At 40.4% G+C, this 15,639-nt stretch overlaps 1 protein-coding gene across 1 annotated transcript in view; it reads right to left on the bottom strand.

Annotated features, from left to right (window-relative positions):
- Nucleotides 1–12,077, bottom strand: part of LOC124000739 (choline kinase alpha-like) — a 31,956-nt gene extending 19,879 nt beyond the window's left edge. Inside the window, exons 1-3 of the mRNA XM_046307322.1 lie at nucleotides 11,596–12,077; nucleotides 8,560–8,668; nucleotides 6,248–6,301 (exon numbers count right to left, since the gene is read on the bottom strand). Of these exons, the coding sequence (XP_046163278.1) occupies nucleotides 6,248–6,301; nucleotides 8,560–8,668; nucleotides 11,596–11,831 (399 nt within the window). The 5' untranslated portion in view covers nucleotides 11,832–12,077. The remainder of the gene's footprint in view (nucleotides 1–6,247; nucleotides 6,302–8,559; nucleotides 8,669–11,595) is intronic.
- Nucleotides 12,078–15,639: the final 3,562 nt, after the last annotated feature.

The following is a 15,639-nucleotide window of genomic DNA, read 5'->3' on the forward strand; positions in this document are numbered from 1 at the left end:
CTTTTGGGTGTAACAGTTGAACTAAACTCATGAGGCATTTCTAAGTTATATCCTTCAACAATCAATGGATATATATATATATAATTTATGAATCCAAAAATGGATGTAGCATCTACAGATGGCCCCATTTAAGTCTATCAAAAGTGTGCGAGTTTGAGCATGTGTCCATTAGGCCTATGGACTTAAAAGAAAATCAGCATTAATTATATTGAGCAAAAAAAGCCGCACTTTTCTTCCATAGGCTTGGATCCACACTATGCAGCTGTTGCAAGAGCACGTTTTTCACTGGCTGTCCACTGGTTTCAAAAACAATTATTGATTGGCAGCTTAAACTTCTTGAATTCAACCATTATTTGGTTCAAATACACATTTGTGAACAGCCATCCACAACAACCACAATCCATAATACCGTGACTACACGGTCTGCGAGCATTGCAAAATAAATGTAGAAGTGTAGAATGTCCTTTCTATTTCTGACACAGATCGTGCTGCAATTCCTGCCTCTCCCATCTCCTCATTGGTTTATAGAAGCAGGTACCCACGTGCCATCTCCACATTGGTTATACCCACGTGGGTGATTGAAAGACGAACTGTGTTGCCGGTCGTCATGGTAATACTATGAAGATGCCAATCACCATATAAGTTCAAAGATGAAAAAGCCTGGAAGGAGGAGAGATGACTAGAAACGATTTGGTTGACTGTTTTATGTGTGGATTAATTGTCGGAGTAGAGGACCTTGTGCATTTCAGGTAAAATAACAACTCAATGTTTATATCCCAGGAAAAATTAGCTAGCAAAAGCAAGCTAGCTAAAAACGACAAATTAGCTAGCAAGTGCAAGCTAACTAGCTAAATTGCCATAAATGTTTAATGCTTTTCGACCTGTCCCCAAATTAATGTAATTGGTTCAGAGTTTGTTTTTATATTTTAACCTGAGTGTCGTGATCGCGTTTGGTGTAGGGGGACAAAATAAATGTATGCATGATGGCGCACACGCTCAGCCGGTTTGAGTTCCGTGTAAGGTGCAAATAGCTAAATGAGAGAGCAGCAGTGGGATTCACATCAATGCGCTATGTAGATATCAATAATAAGTATCGCCGTAGACTACACCAGTGCTGTCATCCTTACCTATAAGCGTTTATTCAAGTTGGATAATCTTTCGATGCTGACCTCTCACCTTTGGAAGACAGCTTGAACTGTAGCCTACAAAAGCCTATTCCTGATAATTTCCCTTGATCCATCAAACACATCTGGTGTGTTATCATAGTGGTCTCTGACTTGTGGTCAGACTCGCTCAGGTGGAACAAATTTAAAATTGCACCTTTTTTCAATGCTGATTTCAATGTCATTGAGAAAACAGAGAGGTGTCAACAATTTTTTTCCGCAAACATATTTTCTGAATTGAAAAGTAATCCTCAAAGTAATCATCTATTTCTTCAAAAGTATCTGTAATCTGATTCCAATATTTTTGCTGGTAATGTAACGGATTATAGTTACCATTACATGTAATCCGTTACATGTAATCCGTTACTCCTCAACACTAAGTAAATAATCACTGACATCATGGGGAACTTCTACAGTACTCATTTTTGAATGGCTTACCCACTATTCAAAATAGAGATATCATCTTTAGGTCTATCCACTGTGTAGATTTCATGCCATAAAATGGGTGAGACCATAGATTTGTACATATGAACCCATAATGATCCTTAGTGTGGCAGACCTATTAAAAACAACTAAGCCAATTTTAAACTCTGCAAGTATTCATATTCAACACATTCACAGATGGGTTCTGCTCCGATGGTATTAATAACATATCTCTGTGGTGCTGATGGATGCCAAATGCAAATCTGCTCAACCTGTTATCATAATCATCCTGACGAACATTGTGGCCTTGCAGCCTGTATGTAGGTCTACATGTACAATGCATTTCCATGTCCATGAAATCACTCTAAAAGTGGGTCAGCAGTCCAACGACATTTATTTTACAACCTATCACAACAGGTTGTTGAGCAAGGCTTTTCAAATTCAATTGGCTAAGTAGCCTAATTTTCAGGTTAATAATTAACAATGCTATCTATCATCCACATCCTGGTCTGTTGATGACCACTTTGTCGTGCAACTGTTCAGCACTCCATTCATCCAACCTTCCTCAGTATTGAAAAACAGAAAAAGTGCTTTTTTTAATGGCTACCATTTCCTCTGTTGAAACTCAATATGCAGTATGATTTGTCAATTTAAATACATGATTACAACTAATCTGTGGAACAAAAAGTGATACAATGTGATGTCCCTTTTATCAGGATACTGAGGTCCACTGTGGGCTGTCCAGGTGTGAACACTACTATTCTGACTGCTAAATCACAATTCCTCAAAAACACTACTAATTTAGCTGGAACCTCTAGCGCCAAAACTGTAAAAGCTACAAACACCAAAACAGCTTTAAAACGTCCAGACTACCATTGGTTAGTGTGCTTGAAAAAAAACATTTTGATACTACTTATACTTTTCACACTGCAACCACAATTGCATAAATCCCAATGATTTTCAATGGTCATAGACTTAAATGGGGAAAATGTCCACCGTAACTTGTGCAGACCGGTCTGAAATACTGTCTTTGGAAAATTACTTCCCTGTTGTCACGACTTCTATCGAAGTCGAAGCCTCGCCTTGTTCGGGCGGTGCTCGGCGGTCGACGTCACAGGTCTTCTAGCCATCATTGATCCATTTTTCATTTTCCATTGGTTTTGTCTTGTCTTCTTACACACCTGGTTTCAATCCCATTCATTACCTGTTGTGTATTTGAACCTCTGTTTCTCCTCATGTCTTTGTCAGAGATTGTTTGTATTTCAGTGTTGTGTTTGTACTGGTGCGCGATGGGTCCTCGTACCCACTTTGTTTATTGTTACAGTTAGTGTTTGGAGTCTGTTTTGTTTATTGTTATTAAATAACTCTCCGTTTGGTTCTCCTGCACCTGACTTCCTGCCACCTATACACACGACTCTGACAGAATCTCTGACAAAAAAAATGAAGTCAGCAGGAGAAGGTACCCGGCCATGGAGGTGGAGGAGCGCGTCATGGAACACACGGAGATGATTGACAATCTGAGCGCCGCCATGGATTGCGTTGTCCAGAATATGGACCGCTGGGAGAGACTGAGTTTTTCCAGTGCCTTCACCAGCAGAACCGGGGTCTCCCCTGAGCGCCCCTTTCCCCGCCTGAACCCAGCAGGATCCATTTATCCCTGCCTAAGGGGTACGACGGAGATACTGTCGGCTGCCAGGGTTTTCTCCTCAAACTAAGCTTGTATCTGGCCACGGTCCACCCAGCTCCATCGGACCGTTAGAAGAGGCAGGCAGGGCACTCTAGCGTCACCCCAGGTGAGTAGGCACCATTCTCATCCAGAGCCCTCTCTTGTAGATATGTTTGTCTCTGTCACTTTTCCTGAATTTTCCCCGCGTTCCCAGTATAAGGCGTTAGTAGATTCATGTGCGGCTGGGAATTTCATTAATAAAAGTTTAGCTCATAGTTGAGGGATCCCCATTGTAGCTGTGGATATGCCTTTCCCCGTTCATGCCTTAGATAGTCGACCATTAGGGTCAGGGTTTATCAGGGAGGCCACCGCTCCTTCGTGTATGGTAACGCAGGGGGGTCACAAGGAAAGTATTTGTCTTTTCCTTATTGATTCTCCTGCGTATTCTGTGGTGCTAGGCCTACCCTGGTTAGCTTGTCATAACGCCACTGTTTCTTGGCCACTGAGGGCTCTCACAGGGTTTATGTTGGTGCTACCATGGTGGAAAGTCCAGACCAGGTCTCCACCGTGCGCATTCTCCCAGAATATGACGATTTGGCAACTTAATTACCACCCCATCGACGGGGGGGATTGTGCGATAGATCTCCTGGTAGAAGCTGCATTTCCCAGGAGTCGCGTGTATCCCCTGTCGCAAGTGGAGACGGTGGCTATGGAGACATATGTCTCTGAATCCCTGCGTCAGGGGTACATTCAGCCCTCCATTTCACCCGTCTCCTCAAGTTTCTTTTTTGTGAAGAAGGATTGCGGTTTGTGCCCATGCATTGATTATCGAGGTCTCAATAAAATCATGGTGAGGTATAGTTGCCAGTTACCTTTTAACACCACGGCGATTGAGTCAATGCACGGGGCGCGCTTCTTCACTAAACTGGATCTCAGGATGGCGTACAATCTGGTGCGTATTCGTAAGGGAGACGAGTGGAAGACGCTATTTAGCACCAACTCAGGTCATTATGAGTACCTCGTCATGCCATATGGGTTGATGAATGCTCCATCAGTCTTCCAATCATTTGTAGACAAGATTTTCAGAGACCTGCATGAGCAGGGTGTAGTGGTGTATATCGATGATATCCTGATATACTCCGCTACACGCGCCGAGCATGTCCCTGGTGCGCAAAGTGCTTGGTCGCTTGTTGGAGCATGATCTATACGTTAAGGCTGAGAAATGCTTGTTCTTCCAACAATCCGTCTCTTTCCTAGGGCATTGGATTTCCATGTCAGGAGTGGAGATAGAGAGCGACCGCATTGCAGCCGTGCGTAGTAATTGGCCAACTCCCACCACGGTAAAGGAGGTGCAGCGATTCTTAGGGTTTGCCAACTAATAATAATAATAATAATAATAATAATAATAAATGCCATTTAGCAGACACTTTTTTTATCCAAAGCGACTTACAGTCATGTGTGCATACATTCTACGTATGGGTGGTCCCGGGATCGAACCCACTACCCTGGCGTTACAAGCGCCATGCTCTACCAACTACTACCGGAGGTTTATCCATGGTTTTGATCAGGTTGCTGCTCCCATTACCTCACTGCTAAAGGGGCCCCCAGTGCGCTTGCAGTGGTCGGCTGAGGCGAACAGAGCTTTTAGGCACCTGAAGGCTCTGTTTACCTCGGTTCCTGTGTTGGCTCATCCGGACTCCTCTTTGCCATTCATAGTGGAGGTGGAAGCATCTGAAGCTGGGATAGGAGCAGTGCTCTCTCAGCGCTCGGGTACGCCACTGAAGCTCCGCTCCTGTGACTTCTTCCTGCCGGAAGTCAGCTCCTCTCCTTGTTCGGGCGGTGTTCGGCGGTTGACGTCACCGGCTTTCTAGCCATCGCCGCTCCATTTTTCATTTATCCATTAGTTTTGTCTTGTTCCCTGCACACCTGGTTTTCATTACCCAATCACACTACATATATTTATTCCTCTGTTCCCCCTCATGTCTTTGTGTGTGATTGTTTTGTGTTACGTGTCATTTTTGACACGCTATTTCTGGTGTGCGTTTATTCAGTGTTTTATATTCACAAGGTATGTTCATTTCTTTGTACTTTATTGTTGTGACTGTTTGCGCGTTTTTGCACTTTGTCATATTGTGTGGAGGTTTCGACGCAGTGGCATCCGTCTGTTGGTTTCTCCTGCCTAAAGTGTGCGCCTGTTCACAACTCTCTGCTCTCATGCACCTGACTCCGCTCCCAGTACGCACACCATTGACAGCACCTCTATACAATGTATTAACACTGTTCAGTACCATCCGATGGGTACCACTTGCCATCCCTCTACCCCCTTTGTGCCAGGGCTACGGTCACATGACCATGGCACAGCAGGTGTGGAGATTTTCCACTTGAAGCTAGAGTTAAGACGACATTACTGTAATTAGTCATGTGAGTCTATATTAAAGTATGCCACGTTGCCCTTAAACCGTATTTAAATAACCTTACGGGCAATATTGTTGTCCATGTGAACCTAAATCGCACTGTAATGAGAAAATGGCTACAAACATGCACACAGTTAAGAAGCAGTGAGGTCTATGAGGGGACAGACTGGCTAGCCAAGGTAGGATTAGCCTCTAGGATACATCTGTGAATCTCATGCAAAAGATACTAATGGCATAGCAATGACAGATGAGTGACATAAACACATTGGTCGGATTACACTCTCTTTATCTTGCTGTCATCAACTAACACAGGTGACCTCCATCCAAAGAGGTGACTCAACATGGCTATTTCTTAACACACTTTTATACCATCCCGTTTGGTGAATGGTCTGGCATTTTTCAAAGTGATCACTACGTCCATTGGCAATTACTAAAACCGTTCATGATAACCTAAGACTCCAGAAAATGAATACAAAAACAGTCTTCAGGCCAGAAAAATTAAACATTGTGGGGATTTTCACAATCAGATAGCAAATCTAACCAATAGTCTGGTTAGATCACCTTTGCCATTAGTTACTTACTTGAAAGAGATTTTCTTTGTTTGACTGTCTGGGCTCCCCCTTATTACAGGACATCTATCAATGAAAGAAAAAGCAAGAAACTAACCATGAGTACATGTACATTTTCAAAAGACTCACCATGCTACAGCATCCTCACAAAGAGACAATGACAGAGTACAGTATAGTCCCCAAGTTAACGGCCAAAAAGGCAATAGGAAAGCGCTCAGTGCCTTTTAAAGACCGACTTGAGATATTAAAGTCGTAGAAACAGAGATGAGCTCCATGAAAGGGATCTGTTATCTCCTGATCAAGGCAGGTGGCATGAAGGTTAAGGTTTGGCTTCAACACCAGCGAGATCACTTACGGTATGCTCTGGCATAAAAGGCAGATATTGGCATGGCTGCCCTATCTATAAACTAGCACTTTAGATATGTTCTCCTCTTTGGAAACCCAGTTACTCCTGAATTTCAGAGATATTAATCACATTCGGTAGTTGATAAGACATTTCTAATTCCTCTGTAGATATGGTCGAAACATTTGAGAAAAATGTATTGTGTAATTTTCTGTAAAAATGGGCACGTTACTTTGGTGAAGAACATAGTGTTGCTCTAGCAACAGGTGTGCTAATATTGCACTGAGAACATTGGCATTAAAGGGTACCCACTGCCATTATCAATCAGAAAGAATCTCCTAAGCTGCATGAGACCATAATAAATAGATATTAATATTCAATTTTATTCTATTCTTACAATAATCTTTGTTGCTTTACATCTTGTGGCTAATTCTACATGTTTAATTCATGGGTCTTTATCCTCAGGTTTCAAATGGTGTATGTATGACTTCTTATTAGATATGTGGCATGTCTCATTGTATTTTCTATTCTATAGTGTTACTTCAATTGTTTTACGCTAAAATGGTTTAGATCAGAGTTGTTGCTTTTGTCATTCCCATCCAACTAAAGGAGAATGTCAGCTTGACGGACTCTTGACCTGGATTCTCTGGTTATCTGATTTTAGCCAGGAGCTTATTTTGGAGTTGTCCTAACTAACCTTCCATCATGTGATCTATGAGCAAAGTAATGTGGACCTAATGACACGTCATCAGCAATGATATCCCCCTGTGTCATTTGGCAGTAGCTCATGACGCAAAAACTAAACTAGATTACGAAATGTTGTTATTATTAGTTGTTATAATTACTGTGCAACACCTCACATTTGAATTGCTGTCAGGTGAGCACCAATTTATTTATTTATTTGCAATGTGAGTTTTCTCATTTGTCTTATTTTGTATTACTATGTTATTTGACAACTTTTTTCCAATATGAAAAGGATAGGAAAGGTTAACACACAACCCCCCCACCCTCCATATCTTCACAAGTGCATCAATTCACAAGCTGCCTTCCATAACAATGTGGATGAACTTTGTTGTGGACAATACTGAGACTTCAGGGATCTCATACTCTACCGTGTATGGTATGGTGGAATCACCTGGAAACAAGTGTGCTCAAGGCACGCTCCTTTTGGAAGGCCTACGGCAAAGAACATATGCATGTACAGCCATGGGGGTACATCACACCACAACAGCAGAAACACACACACACACACGCACACAAACACACCCACAAACACACACAAGCAAGCGTACACATACACCAACACACATGTACACACGACTTGAGCCACCCATCATTTGGGTATTTGGCCGAGAGGGCATTTCAACAACAAGATGTTTGAGGAAGAAAATATCTCCTTCCCCTTCTGTCAAACCCCAAATTCCAGCAGCAAAGCCTAGACCACTGCTCAGCTTTCTTAGAACCTATCAGGGAATACATGTAGGCTGTGTTTTCCCTAAACTTTTATATTATCACATAACATAACATCACTATAACATGACCATAAAATCAGGTTAATTCATATTGAACTTTTCAAGGGTCCAAGATTGTGCCTTTTGGTAGGCTACGTATTTAGCCTAAAGAACATTGATGGAATTTTTCAGTTAAACTGAACAGAAAATTCAAAGGACACACAAAACATACAGTGGGGTCCGAAATGATTGACACCCTTAATAAAGATGATCAAAAATGAACATATAAAATCTTTATAAAGGGTGTTTTTCAATCTTATAAAGGGTGTCAATAATTTTGAATTCCACTGTATATGGGTACATTTCACTGAGACATGATAATGATCACCAGCTTAGTCAATGAAATTCAAACAAATAATATATTAAATGTAGGTTTTATACACTGGACATTGTGTGACAAAACATGTGTTTGGTAAGATATGACTGACTCACTCAACATTTCATTGTCTGTTTATAGATGTTATACACACCTGTAGAATAGCTCCATACAGGCGCAGGAGGACGTTACGGGGTTCATCAACTACACTGGTTTGGGTGTCGGGCAGGGCGCAGAGGAAGAGCTTGTTGCTGAGGCCACCTCTGTCACAACATTACAAAAAAAACAAATCAAGTTCATAGAAGAGTCACATTCCCCCAGGTCAATGAATGTGGCGGGCTAAATAACATTTTTGTTCTAGGATAAAGCCCATAAATAATAAGTGATGCTTTAAAGGCCAAATACAGACATCTATATCAAATCATTTCTGGGTAACAATTAAGTACCGTACTGCAATAGATTTCCATTCAAATGGGCAAATATAGCTTTTTAGCTAAAACTGTTTCTCAAGCAAGATTTCTGCTAGGACTGTCTGGGTGAGGAGGGAGAAACTGAAAATTAGCTGTTATTTGCAGAGAGGTTTGGAACTCTTTGTTATTGGTCTATTAACCAATTTACCACATGGTTATGTCACCGTGGGAAACCGAAACTCCCACCAGCAACTATCAGGAAATAACACTGGTCATTTTTTTGTGTAAGTTTCAACAGCTGTTGTACAATATGATATAAAACAGGTATAACATAATTTTGACTGCACTGGGCCTTTAAATTCAAAAACACATAATACAATTCCCATATAGACAAAGGAATCGTTTTAATTTGAAATTACATTACTTAGGTTTATCACAGTATCATATTCTTTGTTTATTACACCCTATCATACCACTGGACAAAATGATATGGAGGACCAAGCATGCCATAATAATAAATAAATACCTAAATAAATGCACACATAAATAAACGAATACATGAATAAATAAATAAACGCATACATAACTAGATATATAAATGGATGAATGAATGCACACATAACTAGATATATAAATGGATGAATGAATGCACACATATCGATTAAAAAAATATTTAAATGAGTCACACTTGATTAATTTGATTAATTTAGATTATATTTTCATATATTTATTTCTGTTTCTTCCTCCAATATGATGATGACGGGGTGTCAAGCAAATTTATGAATCCAGCAAACCATTAATTAATGTCACTGTCATGCCCTGACCTTAGAGAGCCTGTTTATTTCTCTATTTGGTTAGGTCAGGGTGTGATTTGGGTGGGCATTCTAGTTTTCTATTTCTTTGTTGGCCGGGTATGGTTCCCAACCAGAGGCAGCTGTCTATCGTTGTCTCTGATTGGGAATCATACTTAGGCAGCCTGTTTTCCACCTGAGTTTGTGGGATGTTGTTTTTGCACGGATGTAACAGTCACAGAGCGTTGCTCGATTTCATTTGCCTGGGGTAAATTCAGTACAACAGAACAGTTATCAACATTTAATTAAACAGAAATGATACTGTACTGAATGATCAGTTGAAAAACGGTGTGATTATGGTGGCCCAGAGGGTGATTGTATATGGTGTGTTGCACCAGGACTCTCTGTTATAACCTGAACTCTGGTGAATATGTCGGGAAACTTCCTCCAAAGAACTAATGGTTCCACCTCTGTGCCCATTGTAACAGCTAGCTGACCCAAGTTTTCGATGCATGCCTCTATAACCAGGGTCAGTGTGCTAGCTTAGCATATAGCGCTGCCTCCTTGAACATTCCACTGACTGGGCTTCAATGAGGGTCCTATACCTCACCAACACATGTGACTGCCAGCTTGACAACGTGTGAACCGAATGAGCTATACAATAGGTACCAATTGGATAGCTCCATCTGTGACATTTCAAGCTAGCTGTGGAGTGAGGTTATGGTACGTTCTTACCTTCATTTAGCCCTTGATCATGACTCTCAGTTCCATTACATTACACATACGTGTCATTGGACGAAGGCGTCTTCTGTATGGGGGAGCATTGTTAAGATTCGTCTGAACATTAACATGTATTGCTTGCGGTACGGGTTTGGAAGCATAAGGACCTTTCATTTTACCAAGAAATATTTTTTTAAACACAAAAGGTTAAATTGACGCACCTTAATAGGGTTAGTGTTCCCACATGGTTATATCTCCATGTTACAGCACTTGTTTACTGAAAACAGATGGAAGACAAGAGGTTTACCACCTGTGATTATTAGATATCTAGCATTCTCCAAACAACAGCGTGTAAGTGTAATTCGGGAAGTGTAGTTTCATCAGATGGAGGCACCCATAGCTGTATGGATCTGTGCAAAACTGCTACAGTAAGTGTATCTTTTTTATTTGAATGATTATTTCTCGCTGATGAAAGACAAGGGCCATATGCTTCCAAAGCCGTACTGCAAGCAATGATTATTGATGTTTTTAAATGTTAAAACACAGCGTCCGGATTGTAGTTCACATGAGGCAGTTGTGGGCGAAGCTATTGGCTGAGAACTGTAAGGAGTTCACAAGAGCTAACCTCCGTTACACCTCCACACGGAAAAGCAGGTAATCTGGAGAGGTGTTGTTTTCTGCAGCGTTAGCCAGCACTGCCAAGTCTCTGGCTACTGCTCGCCTGATTGCAGCCACCCTACTTGTCAGAAGAAGTGGGCTACTGTAGTTATCTACCGGTTGTAAATATCTCAAATGTGTGTAGTTTGATTGTTTACATTTCGGACCATCGGCCAGAAAAAAGCAACACACAGTGAAATTGATCAACCAATGGTGTGTTAGATACCACCCACAGATGTTTGATTGACACCCCCTCATTATCATATTGGAGGGAGAAATACCTAAATTAATAAATATATAAATTAATACAATGAATGTGTGAATAATTATATAATAGACTTGAATACATACAGATATGTAGAGAAAAATGAATGCAATTTGGTCAGTATTTATGTATTTAATTGCTCATTTATTTATGTGGAATTATTTATCTATTCGTGTGAGCATTTATTTATTTATAATTATGGTAGGTTTGGTCTTCCACACCATCATGACTAGGGAGAGAAAAAGCTATGCTATGCATTTGCAAACGCAGCAAATAACGGTTTCTCTGTGTAATGTATGAAAATTAAATATAGATAAGTAATGGTTGGGCTCAAAGATTATATTTACCTTATTAAGCTGATTTGAAAATCCTCTTCTGTCACCGTTTTCCACGCACCGTGGAGAAATTCTTTGCACCATAAATATGCCTTGCGCTTCGTGTCCAGGTCGGGCTCATCCGGCCGGATGATGTCCTTGCATTCATCCTCAGTATCTGGCTGCACCTCAAGTGCGTTTTCAGTGATCAACAAACCCAACGACATAGAAGGGGAGGAAGACACCCCGTTGATGAATTTCGTCTTCATGTTGTCTTAAAATTAATACTAAATAACCTACAGTTTGAATTAATTAGATAAAAGGAAATGTAGAATCAGGCTTGCTTCGACAAAAATACTCAGATTTGATTTCAAGCAATGTGTTTTTAATCAATCTAGAAAATATGCGTCTCGGGTTTATTCAAACAGCAGAGTAGACAAGACCGTTAAACGTCAAGGAGTGAATCGACTGAAGAAACACTACTGGTTACTCCAGTCAATAGGCTGAAATCGACGGGGGTTGCACGGATTGCACGTAGGGTTTGCATCTGGACGTCATACTACCACACCCATTCTCTTTCCTCATTGGTTGGCACAAGCACGTCCTTTTAGGAGCAAAATAGAGACTGCCCAGCACCATTTCCCATGCATGGTAAAGGCCTTCTTGTAGCTGATCACAAATATTATTTTGTGGTGCCATGATAAACCTGACCAAAATATTGTTTACATTAGAATATGCTATGGATTATGCTATTGTTACCCAAGATTGACTAATTATCTTTCTCTAAAACAACTTCCACCTCAATGAGAGATGGGATTTTATATTTTCACAATGCATTTCCTACAAATGTGTTGACTATGCAATGTTTGTGTTGATCAGTGTGCACAAAATGGCAATTGAATATGGGAAAAGCTGAGCTGCTGAGGTGAAGTCTGTGTACCCAAGTAGACTTCAAATGCTATTTTGTCCCATTGCCCACTCTCAAGTATCGGTAGCTAGTATTCCATCCAATTGGCGACAGATTGGATATGATACATTTCATTTCCTACCGGAGTGGTATTTCCATCAAACTTACTTTTTAGCTGATAAAATACTGTGTGTGATGACATAGTGCAATAAAATATATTTTGCGCTAACCTTTTTTATGTACAGAATAAATAAAAAAACATTAGTTTAATGTGTTTCCACCGAATTTTCAACTCTACCAATGGTTTTATCACACACACTTGCCCAATCTAGTTTTGGTGCATGCTCTACAGACACGTTGCCCAATCTGGTTTTGGTGCATGCTCTACAGACACGTTGCCCAATCTGGTTTTGGTGCATGCTCTACAGACACGTTTGCTGATCAATTGGACAGAGTAGGTTAAGCCTTGCCTATATGTCAAAATATGGATAAAAACAAGACAATTGTCCCCCACAATGAATTCGGGGAGGGAACTATGGATCTGTTTTCATTCGTTAGTGTGTTCTTCACACGAAATATCTCAGACAGCACTGGCCCGATTTTGACAAAACTTCTCTTGCCAAAGAGATTCGGCATTTACAAAATTACATTGATTGCCCCATGGGGGGCGCTGCATCATTCGTGGGGGACGAAAGGTTTACTGTTGCATTGTTTTCTTTCTATAATTGGCAGCCAAGCACCGATCATCGTGTCACCAGAATCATTCAAATGATCGCCTACCCTCAATATTTATTGGAAATGAGCATGAAGCACATCACTGTGCATAAATCGAAGTTATTAAAATAATTTAAATTCATAATAATTTATTGCACATGCCTACGAACTCTTCATACTTTTCCATGTCGTGGTAGGCTGAAACATCATTGCGTTTACTGCGACATTATGGTTTTTCTATCAATATTTGCAAATAAAAGTGTTTCCACCTAAGTTTTCGCATAATTTATTTCCCTGGGAAAAATTGTAGAGCATTTTGTTTTGTCGACGCTCGGAAATTTTACGGACAAATTTGATGTTTCCATAAGGCCGGTTGTACACTTTTTTATGAGTCAGGTCATTCATCATCTTTAAAATGGTTGGATGGAAACATGGTTAATGTCTTTAATGTCTCATTAAAAAGGCTACATATTATTTCAAGACACCTCATACAGGTTTCAAAGAATGCAGGCGCAGCCATAAACTAGGTGTTCATCCAATTGGCAACATTTTTCGTGTGAATATTCTAGAATACGCATAAAGAAAATATACACAATTTCCTACCAGTGGTGTTTCCACGAAATTGACTTGTTGCAGATAAAAATCAGTGCGTGATGACGTTTTTCATGATCGATACTTAAAAATATGTATTATGAATCACTAACCTTGTACTTTTTGTCCTCTGTAGTTGTGTGCCTTTGTTTGCTGAAATCCGTGCTTTTTCAATGAACATAATCAAATACAACCACCAACTATTTCCTTGTTAAGATTCAATTGGCACATGTGCATTTGCACGGAGTTGCCATTTTAGAACAACTGCAATGAGTAATCTGTGATTGTATATGATTAACATTTATTGTAAAAGTGTGGATTTCACCAATGGACAAACATAGGTACAAGGTTAGCGTATTGACCTTGGACGAATCAATGTGGTCAGAGCTGAATTCCACAAAGCCTGGCCTCTGTTATACTCCATTGGTGGAGTTCACTAGAAGCTTCCTTCACAATGGAGTGGAGTTTAGTCAGCTCAGCGAGTCATTCATCTGCATAAAATGTTTGGATTAAAACCTATAATAAGTGAATTAATAGGATATTTATGGGGGGCAGCTATTGAATGTAATATTGTACCATCTAAACAACCATGAAATATATTATGCAGAAATCACTCCGTCGGTTGCAAAAACTCTTAATAGTTCGCCTAATTTCAGTTGTGACAAAACAAGCCAGTATAGTGTAGAGAATCAACATACCATCTAAACCACTGTGAAATATATTTTCCATAACCAGAAATATTTGACACAAAAACGAAACTTAAGAACGGGACGCATAGAAATAGAGCACATATTGCAGCTTTAACTCCGCAATCTTGGAATGGGCTAGTAAGCAAGCATTTCACGGTTAAGTCTACACCTGTTGCATTCGGTGCATGCGATTAATAAAAGTTGATTTTAGAAAGTTACAGAATGTTCCTTCCTTAGTTAAATATCACAAAAGACAACGTCCCAAATAAACAGCAGCTTAGCACAGCAGGCCATGAAGACAAAACACTTGGAAGAAACCTTTAATTTGAGTACTTAAAACTGTAAAATAAAACAAGCATTTGTGATTTGCATTAAATAAACTACATTCACCAGAAATAAGGACACGTTTAGTACAGTTTTTTTCTGAGGTAGAAAAACAATTAAACATGGAGATAAATGTTAAGAATGACATACATTAAGTTATAGAATGCACAGCCATATATATGAAATTCAACTGTAATTCTCAACATTATACAAGCAACTCAAAAGGGTACACTACATTACCAAAAGTATGTGGACACCCCTTCAAAATAGTGGATTTGGCTATTTCAGCCACACCCATTGCTGACAGGTGAATAAAATTGAGCATAGCCATGCAATCTCCATAGACAAACATTGACAGTAGAATGGCCTGTACTGAAGAGCTCAGTGACTTTCAACATGGCACCGCCATAGGGTGCCACCTTTCCAACGAATCATTTAATCAAATTTCTGCCCTGCTAGAGCTTCCCCGGGCAACTGTAAGAGCTGTTATTGTGAAGTGGAAATGTCTAGGAGCAACAATTGCAAAGTGGTAGGCCATACAAGCTCACAGAATGGGACCGCTGAGTGCTGAAGCGCATAAAAATAGTTTTGCAACCGAGGAGATACTGACTACTGAGTTCCAAACTGCCTTTGCAAGCAACGGAAGCACAATAACGGTTTGTCAGGAGCATCATGAAATGGGTTTCCATTGCCGAGCAGCCGCACACATGCCTAAGATCACCAGGTGCGACGCAAAGCGTCGGCTGGAGTGGTGTAAAACATGCTGCAATTGGACTCTGGAGCAGCGAAAACATGTTCTCTGGAGTGACGAATCACGCTTTACCAACTGGCAGTCCAACGGACGAACGTGGG

This window comes from Oncorhynchus gorbuscha, linkage group LG02 (genome assembly GCF_021184085.1).
Source record: "Oncorhynchus gorbuscha isolate QuinsamMale2020 ecotype Even-year linkage group LG02, OgorEven_v1.0, whole genome shotgun sequence".
NCBI classification, from domain to species: Eukaryota; Metazoa; Chordata; class Actinopteri; order Salmoniformes; family Salmonidae; genus Oncorhynchus; species Oncorhynchus gorbuscha.